This window comes from Vidua chalybeata, chromosome 8 (genome assembly GCF_026979565.1).
Source record: "Vidua chalybeata isolate OUT-0048 chromosome 8, bVidCha1 merged haplotype, whole genome shotgun sequence".
Taxonomy (NCBI): Eukaryota; Metazoa; Chordata; class Aves; order Passeriformes; family Viduidae; genus Vidua; species Vidua chalybeata.
Window position 1 is genome coordinate 20329199 of NC_071537.1, and position 14623 is coordinate 20343821.

At 40.4% G+C, this 14623-nt stretch overlaps 1 protein-coding gene across 5 annotated transcripts in view; it reads right to left on the bottom strand.

Moving 5' to 3' along the window:
- Positions 1-3514: 3514 nt before the first annotated feature.
- Positions 3515-14623, bottom strand: part of USP54 (ubiquitin specific peptidase 54) — a 92677-nt gene continuing 81568 nt past the window's right edge. For 4 of the 5 annotated variants that reach the window (XM_053949307.1, XM_053949305.1, XM_053949306.1 and 1 more), the window contains 5 exons: positions 11007-12460; positions 8569-8687; positions 7313-7453; positions 5649-5835; positions 3515-4941 (listed from right to left, as the gene is read on the bottom strand). In XM_053949307.1, coding sequence (XP_053805282.1) covers positions 4286-4941; positions 5649-5835; positions 7313-7453; positions 8569-8687; positions 11007-12460 — 2557 coding nt within the window. In that variant the 3' untranslated portion in view covers positions 3515-4285. The remainder of the gene's footprint in view (positions 4942-5648; positions 5836-7312; positions 7454-8568; positions 8688-11006; positions 12461-14623) is intronic. The other variant, XM_053949308.1, reaches the window with a different exon arrangement.

The following is a 14623-nucleotide window of genomic DNA, read 5'->3' on the forward strand; positions in this document are numbered from 1 at the left end:
GCAGGAACATAACCAAAGACTGCTACAAAGAACATTGCCTACTCTCTCTCCCATCACTCAATCTTCCTTTCTCAAAAGCTTCAGCACCCCATTGCTGCTGAGGACCATCTCTGTACAGGAATCTATCCACTGAAAGAAGGAAGGAAAACTTAGACTGATTACTGAGTGTTCCTTAAAAAGAGACATCTGAGCAAAGATATGCACACATTTCCTTTCATTCTGCCTTTTTCACCTATCCATCTGTTCCTTCCTATTCCAATCCAGTTTCTTTTACTTTCCTCCTTCTCTTCTCCCTACACCTCTGCCCTACCCCTCTCCCTACATAACATTAGATCCAAACCCTTCATGAATTCCAGTGTTCTGGAATCCTGCCTGTGCTTTCTATGTCCTACCCAACCATCACTGGTAAGTCCATTCCAGCAATGTTAACTATCAAGGGAAAAAATCAGTAGGATAGTTCCTTCCCTCTTCCCAAATTCCCCCATCTTAATGTGGGTGCAGTAGCCTTTGTTACAAAGAAACAGGCACTTCCCTTCTCTAAAGCAGAGCATATTCTGGTTAACTACCAAGTGCTGCATGCTCCATTTGAGCACATGTGCTGCTCAGCAGGTCTAAATATGATTTCCACAAACAGCAGGTACAAACTTGGCTGCCTTTGAGAGAAGGAACTGTGCTAGGTAGTTCCTTTTCCTAACACAGAAGGATCATACTTACATAATTTCGCTACTGCTAGGACACCAGCTTACTTTTCATTTTATTATTGCCTGCTTTTGCTCCCTAAACAAGGTCTAAATGCATATTACAAACACAATGAGTGATCATAGAAATATAGGGAATAAGAATTTTATATTTAGGAGAACTGACATTCACTTATTTTAAAAAAGTGAATTTAAGTATTTATAGCATTCATTTCACTTAATTCCATCCAATAACATACTCTTCAGCCAGGGACAAAGAAAAGGTTATATTGCATCAAAGCTTACAAACTGTTAACTCTTAAGAATTCTATACAGCTGCTGAATTCCTGTGGGAACTCCCTCCTTACCCTTCCTATAGGCAACAGTGAACTTTAACAAGCTATTAAACTACTACATAATGGATTTTTGTATGGTATAAATATCACTGGAAAGACAAGTTAGTCAAATGAATTACAAAGTAAATCTTACTGCCCTTACTAAAATTTGCAGGCATAAGCTGAAGTAACAGCATTTTTCCAGCCTCACATTTCCTCCCATGTTAAATATATTGCTGAATGTACTTCAGTTTGTCTCTCTTCAGATGTACTAATATACTGCTTGGTATGGACCCAGTTTTTCCTTTTCAGGCCTCTGGTTAACTTCATACAAAGCAACTGATATACAAAGGACATTTAAAAACAGTTTTGAAACCTGGTAGATAGAATTGTAATGGAATAAACATAACAGCTCTCTTAAAAATCCCCACTTGGTTATTACTGATTATTTTAATAAATTGCATCAACACAGAATTATTCTGCAGAGCTTTATGTAAGTATACTTCCATTCTTTCCTGGTCACAAGGACATAAGAAAGCTAAGTATGCACACTGTCTTCAGTTGCAGAAGTTTCATACTTTATATTGATTCTTGAAGTGATGACTTTGTACTTTACTTTGGCAGCTTGTTTTCTTAGATTATCCAGACTGAATTTTTTACAGTTGTAGTCAAGCAAAGTGTCAAATTCTTATCCATGTCCTCATTTCCATCCTGGGGCTACTGCAGCTTTCACCAACTGCTGAAGGAATCAAAAAGCTGTAAACAGACTGCTATGCCATGAGAGACTAACAATTCTGTATCTGCTGGGAAACCTGAATCAAACAGTTGTTTAAAGTAAAGTATAAACTCCCTTTGTTCATATTTAGAAAATCAGTACTACTGAAGTTTCATATTGTCTTAGGCTGCAAATGCAAGATGTGGCTGGGGGTGTGTATTCTATTGCCATCTGTTAGAGGTGGGCAGTTATCTTCTATTAATTGGGCTACCTTTAAAACCAGGTGGGGCAGTTTTCTTTATCTCTTCCACAACCAATCCTCCCTCCAGGAAATATCTTCTGTTAATGGGCCATTGAGTGTCACCGCATGACTGATAAAATTACATCATCCCACTGTGAGATGATCCACCCAGAGGGAGGAGCCAGGCATTCCTACCTGGATATAACCAGAGATTTGGAACACCAAAGGCAGCCTTTTTCCACTGGATTCCCAGTGGAGCAACTTTCTCTTCCACTGGATTCCCAGAGGAAGACCAGGCCCATCTACACCACCACTGGACCTTCAGAGGAAAACTCCACCCTTCTACAGGATCACTGCTTCAACAGAACCACATCTGCCACTTGAGGAGGACTGCAGCCACCATTTAATGGGACTGCTACCAATACCCTGCCCCACAGGGTGTCAGGTCATATTCTGACTCTGTGTTGTTTTGTATTACTGCATTTATATTTTATTTTTTCTAATAATGAACTGTTGTTCCTACTCCCATATCTTCACCTGAAAGTCCCTTAATAATTTGGAGGGAGGGCATTTACATTTTCCATTTCAAGAGAGCTCCTGCCTTCCTCACTTGTCTTTTCAAACCGAGACACATACTATGAAGTCTGCAAAACCATTATGTAAAAAAGTCCAAAGTCATGAGGGTATTTTTGGAATAGAGGAGTGGAAGAACAGAGTGCTAAGTTCTGGTAACCACTGCTAGTGGAGCAGTTAAATACAAAGAAGTGTGCAACATAATCCCAAATGTAAAATGTAGGTACAGGAGACTACAACAATAACAGATGCAATATTATTGTGATTATTTAGAAACAAGAAACGGACAAATTACAGTAACTGAAACGAATGAGGCTCAATCTCAGGCTAAACAGCAACAACTGATGGGATTCCATCAAGCCAAGCACGAAGTGAGAGCAAAGCCCCTCAGGTCACGGAGCAGGAGCCCTGTCACTCACAGGGCAGCAATGGGGCAGGGCAGAGCAGCCCTTCCACCAGCACTGGCACTGCCACAGCTCCAGCCCTGCTCCCAACAGAACCATGCACCAGGAGAAGTATGGAACAGGAACCCCCCCCCATGCTTCTAACACCTTGTCACCACTGCACCTGAAAGCATCTGCAGGAGCAGGAGTGCAAGTGTGATTAACATGACACTTCTCTCCACACCAATATTTTCTAATGATTTTTCTGAATATATGCATACACTACCATCTTGTATAGATGTAGTAGTTTTCCTTAAAACAAGTAGTCAGTCTCAAAATACTTTTTGAAGGACACTTAATTATTGTCCATTATGAGGAGAAATTTAAGTGCTGAGTAGTAATGAAACACATCAAGTCCTGACTCAAAATTAGGCATGTCCTCCAATCTAAGTCTTTATTACATAAACTTTGTTAATGAACTAGAATAAACAACTTACTTATGTTTGGTCACGTGTAAGAAAATTAATCAGAAGTTTCCAGCCAAGTGAAGAGTAAAGCTAAACAGTAAAGAAAGCTCAGACACAGACGGGTAAATAGAACTATTTTCATAGATTTATTTGAAAAATACTTACAAAAGCAAGTATGCTTGACACTAAAATAGTTAAACTTATTCTGTGTTTACATTGGTGTAGTTAAGCGTGCAGCATTAACAGTCTTTCTGTTTGAAGCATCATTAGTTTGCTTTAAAGAAGTGGAGAAAATTGGGGTTTACTGTGAACAATGTCTCCCTGTCACTTCCTCTGCAGCAACTACAGCTGTGATCTCTGTATGAGATCTCAGAACATTGAAAACCGTGCTTGCTTTACTAACTACCACCTGCCAAGTGCAGATTTACTGGAACCTGGAAGGTGGGCCAGTTTTTTTTTTTCCCTAGGAAGGAACAGGAGAGGAAGGAGAAGAAAAAAGGATTGGTTTGTTTTTTTTTTTTTTTGTGAAGAATTTACCAAAGCTACATTTCATGAAAAAGAGTCCTTAAAAATGTCCTTTTGTTAGTTGCCATCTTCCTTCAAAACATGTGCACACTTCTGAACTTACCCGTAAGCATTACCATTCCTATAGCACTTGTTTGCTAGGAGAGGCCAGGACTAGAAGAGTTAAGATTCCCCATCCAGACAGCAGTTCAGTAGTGTCAGAAACGAAATACAGTGCAATTAGTTTTCACATACTGTATAGCTACATTTTAAGACAAAACTGGCACAGATACTGATTGAAAGAGTTTCCTGTCTCCATGCAATCCACACTCTGGCAACAACCATAGTCCACAAGAGTGGTGTACTGGGGCACATGGAGTGAATGGGATCTCACCAGCCATTATTTTGCACAGTGCCAGTAGCTGCTGCTGCTCGAGCCAGCATATTTCTGTGTGCCTCAGGAGCAGAAGAAAAAGTCCCATCCATCATGTGCACTGGCAGCATTCGCCTCCTGCCAGGCTGAGGGGTGTAGCTGTTCTCTCGCCAGTCTTCTTCTGGAGGCATATCTACTCTCCTTGGACCCGGGGCCTTCACACAGGAAGGGGGCACTGGGCAACCTTGAGAAGCACCGGGATCCCAAGAAGGCTCATGTGGTATTCTTAAAGTGCTGTAGTCTGTGCTGGCTGGTAGTCTGCAACTGATGGCATGAGATTCATGCATGTGGTGCTGTGAAGGCTGCTGGAGGAAGCCTTCCTGTAAACTCTTGCCTGGCTGGCCAGCATGTTTCCCCCAGAGCATTGTTCGCTTATCTGGTAACGTGGCTGTTTGTGTGGCAGGATAACTTGTGTTCACATGGCCAGAGACACTTGATGCTCCACCTCCTAAACGCAAATTAACAAGAGGCTTTTGCCCCTGAGAGAGGGTGCCTTTGGGTACACAAGGGAGACTCCCATAGCTCAGTGCCACACCTGGGTAGTCTTCACCTTGGAAAGCTTCACCCCTGTCAGGCATAACCAGAAGTTTCTGGATGATGTTCTTCTGATCTCCTGAAATAAATTTTTAAAAAAAGGTTTGCTTAGTTATAATTTTTGTTTCATTCTCTCTCAACTATCAGCTGTGGCCAGCAGGTGACAGAAGAACAATGAAATCACTAGTACATCCAGTTACTGGCTGACATGCAATTCTGAATAAAAGCTAGCTGTACCTTTTCCAGCATTCATTTTCCTCACTGCATTTCCTCTCCTTATCCTACTGCAGCTGCTGTCACAGATTTCTTTACTAGCCCCTTGTTTCATCATAGAGGAGCCCAACAAAGCATTCCAAGGCTGGTAGATCAAACTGGGTTTGATGCTGTCACAGGAAAATAGTTCTCATGCAGGAAGTAGTTATTTCTACTGGCACATGTGTGATTTGTGGGAATGAGTAACTTGTGAAAGTACTCTTATACACAGCAACAAGGTGGTGAGTCTTGCTACTACTTTAAAGAAAATAACTCATAAGAATATTGATATGACTTTGTATAAAGCCATCATAATGTTTCCATAAAGGTTATTTGCCTTGGTTATGCACATTTAGCACAGAACCATAGAAAAATTCTGAAGGACAGAGAAGAAGAAACGTGATTTGTCCTTCTAGATTTCTGGAGGAATTCAGGCAGATAGTGAAAATCCATTATGAAAGACAAGAACTGAGGAGTTGTATTTCAGCAATATTTCTGATCACGAAGAAGGATGAAAAGTCCTGTGATTATTACCTGACAGTTTACGTGCCTTGCCCACCATGCTGGGCATCAGTACATCATGGGGTGGGTGCTGCACCTGGTTTGGGTTGTGCTGGGGATCAAAGGGAAATACAGGAGGATCATGGGGGAAAGGAAGGGAAGTGGAGCTGGAAGAACGGTGGCTGGTGTCCACTGGCATTTTCCTCGTATTTGGTGCTTCCTTTTGTAAAATGAGAAAGGAGAAGAACAGAACATAAAATGATGAGTAAACACAGAGTTGGGTTGAAACAAGCAAAGGTGGTGTTGATCCAAGGAAGAAAGAGATGCGTCACTGGAACAAAAACATGCATCTGTATGTGAAAAAGACAGACAAAAATTGCATCAATCCAGTAAGGCTCTTACTGAAGTAGTGGGCTACATAGGATCATTAGACTGGAATTGTAACAAAAACAAAAAGCCAAAACAAACACAAACCACTCCTGGGGGTTTGGCTGACGAACTGAATACACAAAACAATGTCAGGCCAGTCAGAATTGGAAATGGTATGCTACACAAGCCATGAAATAAGAGTATTGCTGATCCTTCCTTTCTATTTTCTACCAGGCTTCACTGAAAGCTCTGATTCCAGACTCTGAACAGATTTACCTGTCATAGCTGAAGTATTTACCTGTGCTGTACCATTTGCCTCTATTAGGAGATACCTACCCCAAAAAGCAGGGATGGCTGAATGGCACAACAACAAACCATCACAGACTTGAGCGCAGTGCCATACTTGAAACAGACAACCACCCTACTGGCTGCTTGTGTTGTGGGGATAGAAACCTTAGCAGAGAGAGCAGGTCTTAGACAGCTAGAGGTTTGTAATGGCTTCTGTCAGCACTTCCAGGTATGTCAGAGCCCTTAACTAAAGCATGCTGAAGAGCAAACTCTTCAAAGTTGACATATACTTAGTTTATGTTACACAGCAGAGAGGTAGAATTGGACCAACCTGTCTAACTTAACTGATTTTGCAACTGAGACTCTTCTGTAACTGTTACATAGCTGGTTTCAAATAAAAGCTTGTATAGAATTTGGAAAAAATTCAGTCCAAGCCAAAATTTGACATTATATCTAGCTATATTGCTAAACACTGTTACTGTTTTTCTGACACTTTTAAATTGCATCTAAAATTACTTAACAGAGAGGACAAAGGAAAGATCAATCCCCTTACTTTTAGTCATTTTCTGTATGTAACTGTCTGCACCAAGTCTTGAATTGCCTCCCCTTTAATGTTTACTTTTACTGTCTAAAAATGCTCTTTGCTTAATAAACTCACAAGAGAGCAGAAACTTTCTTATTGGTACTGGTGGGGTTTTTTAAATTATAGGTGTATGAGAAGCTTTCTTGAAAATACTTTAAGTCAACTGAAAAAAATGTTTATACTAGTTGTTTCTGCATACTGGCAAGTAATGTTAGCTGACATGCCTATCAGCTGCAGCAGCCACCACTCTGCAATGATACCTGAAGAAGACAGCTTTGCTACTTATATAAAAGTTCAGTCTTCTTCCAAAGACAGAACAAAAAAGACAGGCTTTTATCATGGCTTATTATTGAGTTGTCTTCTGTCTTGTTTGTAAACTACTAAATGAAGACAGAGAAAACAGCAACCCTACACAGAGATGATAGCTCTTTGGAAAGCTGCACATCATTCTACTTACAAAACTATGAGAAGAGACCAAGGTCTCTTCTCTGTTTGACATAACTGTCCCACTGAGACTGCGAGCAATGCGACGGAAATTCTCTGCACTGTATATTTCCTCCTCTTCTGGCTCCCTGCTATGTTCTCTGGTATATGTGACCTGCAGACAATATCACACGTTTCAGACAAGGTTTTTCATAACATCAATTCTGTACAGTAATTATAGGCAATGGATGAATAGAAATATAATGGAGCATACTTCAATGAGATTTAATGACCTTTTCTTTCCTGAAATCCTTCATTCAGGTACACTTTGAAAACTTAAGATAAATGGGTATGTTTGGATCTGCTGATTAAAAGTATTATTCCTTAAAGTATTTCTCCCCTTAGTAAATATACACAGATTGATTTGTCTAAATGAGATACGTTCTTTTATAAGTATCTAAAGTCAGGACAAAATGTCTTTAGTGGGATGAATCTACCTAAAGGACTGACTGCTGCTACAGCCATCACTGCCCCTGGAGATATAATCATGGCTGCAGCTGACAGTCATCTTATCATAAAATACTACAGTCTTCTCATATTAAAAAAAAAATAGATCTAGGATTATTTGATGAATACTGGAAGCTTGTTAATCTTATGCTAGCAAGGGAAATGTTTATTCCATCTTTCCTTTCTTTTGTTCTATAAAAGAACAAACTTTGAGCTCCCTTTAACAAGTACAGAGATATTACAGGAAATGTCATTTTCCCTTGAAAATACTTCCATGTCTTCATATACAGGCTGTGATATGTAACTGCCAGTTATTTAAACAGTTTCTTCCCAGGAAAAAATGAGAATCTTCTCCCACTCTGAGGTGACTACCAACTGTAGCAAATACCAAATTATCACCCACTTTAAAAATATGTAGTGACACAGTGAAAAAAAAAAATAAAAGAGCCTGTGCCCTTGCAAGTGGTAAAATTAAGAAGCAGTTATCATCAGTTGTGATGCAAGGGAGTTCATGTCACTAAGTTGAAAGAGACTAGATCTTAATGTTTTCAGGAGTGTTTTCCTCCATGCCAGAATTTAGATCATTTGACTGCATGCAGCATAAGCCACTCATACTTTAGCTAGTTAATCCTGAGCTAGACTGCACTTAAAATTCTTTCTAACATTAATATCAATTACCCCGGTACCTTCTTCATAATGTACTTCACTTATCCCACTCTAAATTCTTTCTTGCACAGGGCGAGCCCTTCCCCCTCTAGTACATCTTAAGTACCAAAATGTCACCTTGGAGACAGAAGAGACAGTGGATCCACACAGACTGCGCTCGATCTCCGCCGTTGGGGTTTTCGACAGACCCATGCCAGCTGTAGCAGGCAGCTTCCTCACACTCGGGTTCACAGAGACTGGGAAGGAAAACACTGGTTAAATTCAACACCATGTTATGGCACATTTCTGACTACCTTAGGTCTGACTCCAGCAAAGACAGACAGACTATACACACAGAACAAGAAGTCATAGATCCTTGGAACATGAATACATCAGCTAACACCCAACATTTCAAGGGGAGACAGCCTATCAGGATACTATGCCTACTTCCCTGGCCCTTCTGCAAGCTTCAGGGGAGCAGTTAATTGACCTACTTAAGATTGAAATTATTTAACTGCACACAAACACTTGCCTGATACAGAGGTGAGATTGTTTAGAGGGCCCCCAAAAAAAATCAGCTACCAGAAGGAAGTTACCTAAAGTTATTTGGGATAAAAAAGCCAGCCCCACACATTCACCTGCTCCTTCCTATTCAATGCTACAGTTTCTCAGCCATTTGCTGTACTGGTTAATTAGTTGAAGGTGTTATTTTTAACTAGGATTGCTACAATTCACTTCAGTGCAATCCCCATCAACCAGTTACAATCCTAAAATTTCTCATGGAATAGACAGATAATGGCCTAATTTAAACTGGTCACAGGGAGTTAGTTCCTCTAAAAAGGAAGAAAGGTGATATGCTAATAACATCACCTTTTCTGCATTGAAGTGGTTGCATTTGGCTTGGCTTTAACTGTTCTGTAAAGCCCCTTTCATGAAACAGAGGAATTTCACCATGATTCTGAATGCAAAGGTCTGACAAAACCAGTCGATACGGGTCAAAGTTTCAACAGCATTTGAAAATGAATAGGTAATGCAAGTTAAAAGAAAGAGTAAGCAGTCCTAGACCTAGGACTAGGTTGAAAAAAATCAGGTTGTTTTCATCCAGTTCATCACAGTAGAGGCACTGGTTCAAACTTTTCAGTTTTATATAGAATTTGCAGAACTTAGGAAAAAAATACTTAAAGTTACAGCAAACCAGAAGATCTCAAATACAAACTTCACTTTTGAAGAATACCCCTATCTCATATCATATATGTGGTGGGAAAATAGGCAAGAAAAGTCAGCATAAGAAATGGGTCATTTGATGATAGAACTCTGAAACTCCAGCTACCACTAAAGCAACTGGGCTTTATACTGGTAGATTTCCAGAAAGAACTTCTGAAATCAGTCAGTTAAGTAGGAATATATAAGACCTTCTGATTCAAGCCCATGCAAGACAGTATCTGCAAAGTTGTGAAGTCAGATCCTGCCTAACTCTGAAAGTAAACCAAAAGGACAACAAATAGTAAATGGCCATGTTTTGATGTCTTAACTGGTCTGTGAGTGGACTGCAAGACACAAAGAGTTCCAGAGAAAACTCAAGCTGTTCAACAAAAACCTGCTCAAGACTTTACTGCAGTACTCACTCTGGTCACAGCCAGGTCTGACATTGTCAGGAATGATGGAGCCCCACTGCCATGGCTGCAGAGCAGGGGAAAACCTGCCCTGGGGTATGCACTGCAATATACATCATATGTGTACAGCTAGACCTGTGTCACTTTGGTATCCATCCAATTTCAGGCTGCCTTGTATTTAACCAGAAAATTCATACCTTTAATGCTACGACACAGATTATAAAGAAATTTGCTTCGCTTGTGAAGCAGAGAAACAAGGTTGCCCTATCTCAGGCAGGAGATTAGATCAGCTTAAGTGGAACCAGACTGCTGTCATCAGACTCTAATTGAATGTCTCCAGCAACAGCTGGATGTTCTCACTGATGGAATCTGTTCATTTTCCTTCAGCACCAGCTAATCCACAAGGTCTTATGGATCCTCATGTACCCTCAGTGCTGCTTTCACAAGTAACTTTCCAGAACTTAAAGCAGACAGTCCTTTAGCAAAACACAGGTTCAACTCTCACATCTTGATAATCTTTTAAAAGTTATTTCCCTCAACCAGATACAGGCCAAATTCTCAATTACAACACAATCAGTTAAAATTCATCAATGTGGAGAACATTAACATCAGGGATAGAAACAGTTTCATAAATTCCAGAGGGGATGCAGGACTTTCAAACAGCAAAATTCATTAGCCTGACATAAGCAGCTAGCTCTCTACTTGAAAGCAGGATCAATTATTTCTATGTTGCTCTTCACAGATGTTTGTCATGATCAACAGCTACTCTGCAGCCACTCCAGGCAGTGCTATCACACTGCTTTCTCTAGTTAGCTGGAAAGTTTCCAGAGTCTACAACCTGATTTTTTCTGCATCTGTGCACAAATTAATACCCGTTTAACTAAATTGACTAAGAAATGTATCTTCACCTACACTGCAGTACATAGGCAGGTCAACCAAGAAAAACAACTGCATCATTCTTACCTGATTGGTCAAATGGATACCTAGCACTGTCCTGTCTTCCCAAGAAAGGCCTAGTAGCCTGAGATGCCTGCAGACTAGTCTGATAGAGGGATTCCAGTTCTGAGAGCTCCTGTTCTGTGTCTTGATTCCACTGTGGATGCAGGTGTACTGGGATCCTGCTCAAGTCATCTCCAACTGCTCTCTGATCAGAAAGGAGTGGACTCCTCCCAGGTACAGGAAGCCATTCAGTATTCTTATTAGCCTTCTGAGAACTGTAATACCTAGTAACATTATTCACCCAACGGTCCACAGGCATAGAGGCAACCATGCTACTAGCAGCTCCATCATCCACCTCTTTCATTCCTCCATCATGACAGTGCCTTTCCACGTAGGGTACAGGGTCTGCTATGTTCTGTCCACCTCTTCTACACAGTTCTTCACTGTGAGAACAAAAACTCATAGAAGCAACATGTTGGGCACTAAAACCCTTCAAAGAAACTACCCCATCCCTAATATCCACAGTTGAGTGTAATTTTTCAGAAGACTGGTTTTTGTTTTCTTGGTTTTGATGGATTAGCTGTCTGTAACCGGAAGATGAATGGTTGATGGAAGATTTTTGTGTTAACTTTGAAGACTTCTCATCCTGACACACTGCAGTAATCCAGTCTTTTTCACAAGTACCTTTTCTCTGGGAGACTGCATGCATTTTCTGAAACTGCTCTGCCAAGGAGCGAACGTGTCCCTTTGTACTAAAAGCCTCAGATTTACAACCGTCTGCTGTGCCATATTCACCCTGTGAGGGAAATAAAATCTCCTGGCTGTTTGCTCTGTAGGACTTATTTTTCTGCAAAGGATCCGAGGAGCACTGCTGTGTAGGGGATGATGTTGCAGGGGTCATTGCATGGTAGGCCCCTAAAAGATCAATGCTGGGCCGCACTGGAGAGCTTGCAAGTTTGGAACAAGGACTGTGCTGGCTGTCCTTTTCAGGAGATGCTGCTTGTGGTGGATGTGGACAGGGAAACAGTGTAGGCAAAGACCCAGAGTTTACTGTGTTAGCCTTGGATTGGTACTGAGGTGTGAGAACAGGCATTATGTTATGAACCTCTTCTAACTTGCTGCTACTGCAGCAATCCCTATAGTCTTTTAGCCCTGTGGCTGTTGTGTCAGCAAATTCCCCACTCTTGTGGGCTTCATTCTCAGTTCTTGCAGACCTCTCTGCCAACCCTTGCCTATAGGGAAAAGAGGGAACTTGGTCATGAAAATCAGCAGAAGCAGACTGGAAGTTTGGAGAGATCCTGTTGGATGGATTGCTTTCAGAAGGGGGCAAGGAGGAAGACTCTGGATATAATGATGAGTGCAATTCATGGCAGGAAGCAGGTGGGTGGAAGAAAGAACTGGACCCAAATTCCACTTCTTTGTTGGGTTCCAGTGGTACCTCCTGGCTCAGCAGTACTTGGAGCGGGCCAGTCTGTTCACTAAAACACACAGAAGAGTAAATGATTAGCAGTAGCCATTGGTTATGTTTATTCCTAGGGTACAGACCTTGCACTAGTTGACATACAGCTCAACACACTTTGCTCACTGTACTCTGATGAAGACTTTGCATTAATTCACTAGACACATTTGTGTTAGTCCTTTGCTTCTAACTTTGTTTTCCTGCTCTAACAATCTAACTGAATCCATTTCATATTTTTAAGAGTATTTTGCTACAATTAGGCTCTATATGAAGTATTTTTGCACAGCACCAGAGGCATTTCAACCAGTACACGGAGTATGTGAGAAGGGATAACTGTAAGAAGAGTAACAATAGCATTTATAGAAAATAAAATGTTTTCAACAGTAACATCTTAAATATATTTTAAAATACTTTGGGCATGTTTGGGACAATATTTCTGTAAGGTCCCCTCTCTCCAGGGGAACTTCATCAAGAATGACTTGACAAATGGAGGAACAGGTTGAAATTTTTCTCGTATCATTTTTATAGTCTCATTTTTTGAGATATTTATCCAAAACATTATATAAAGCTCAAGCTAAATACATAACTATTATTATGCAATAATTTGTATCCTAAGCATACTTCTAGAAAATAATGTTCATTCTTTTAAGTATCAATGCAAGACAGTTATATTCTTGAGTCATACATGTCCCTGGCATTTTTCCGCATTTAGTTAGCGTTTTAATATACAGACAGAACAAACACTAATAAGTCCACAGCCTATGAGAAAATGACAGGCTACATCAGCTCCAGCAAAAAACTGAAGGCAACTATAAAATTACTGCTTTGTTTCCTCCTTGAGATGCATGGAATGAAAGTTATCATGAAGACCTAGTTGATATGTGTAGTAACAGAATATTATTTGTGAGGAATGGCAAGCTTTGTACTGGCTACAACATTATTTAAATCAAAGCTGGAGTACAGAACTCTGGCTACGAACAGGGTTTCTTTTTCCTTGACTGAAATATTAACATTCAGTTGGATAAAACATTTTGCAAAAAATCCCGCTCTTTTCACAGAGCAGCCGTGAGTGAATTTAGCATTAGCAAAACTAAGTTAAGAAAGTGACTTTCATTTTCTTAGAATCTGTCAAAATGCTTAATTTGAGCTCTGCATTTCTCCTGTAAGAGAGAATATAATGGACCCCTGATTGACAACAAGATCTGCTTTCATTGCATGTAATTCAGGTACTGCAGGAAAAGAAAAGAAAGAATGTTATGAATTATAGCCTGGCAGGTGTGCAAGTTATCTGGGTTTGTATATAGCTGTACCCGGCATTTTACAGAAAGGAACAGAAAAATGATTCTCATCCAAGATTTTATCTAAGCTTCTGGTAATACAGCATGTAAGAAAGGGGAGAGGGAATAAAAGTAACAGTTCAAGAAATAGCTGAGAAATTGGATAGGGATGGTCTAGTGCTAGGAGGGAATGGCATGGGAAGAAAGAAGGATTAAGCTGCATGCTAAAGACAGTAGAAAGAAAGGATCAGTTATAGCAGAGAGTTAATTATGCTGTAGTTAAAGTCAGAATGGAAGAAAGAATCATGAAGAGACACTGAGGAGGGCTGGTAAGCCAGGCTACAGGATGCTGGGAAGCACAGAAGGAAAATGAAGAATGATGGAGTAGTCAAGGTGACAGGATCTGGATTCAAGAGTTGTACCAGTGCACCACTAGAGAAGTGGACTAGAAAGAAAGATCAGTGTACTCGACAGTTTTCAAATTACAGAGCACTAAACACACTGGCTGATGTTCCCAGAAAAAAAGCAACTATAGCAAAATTTTGCCTGTAGTACAGTCTTTTATTGACTGAGTCCTGAAACTGCTCCTGATTATAAACAGCCACATTTCATCCTAAATTATCCCCACTTTTTTAGCCAGATTATTGTCTATTGTATTTCTTCCCTTGGTGCATGAGACATCAATGCTGCCAGGCACTGACTGCTACAATTCTGTGTCACAGATCACATTCTGAACACATGCACATTGGACTATTCTATAAAGACTGGGAGAAAGGGTGGTGGGGAGGGGAAAAATGGGGTAGTTGACTGTTTTATAATAGATTTAACCTACAGAAGAAAAAAACAGGTGCAACACAGTAAGACTTGGACTATCTGGGGAAATATACATAGTTTGCTGTTTCTTT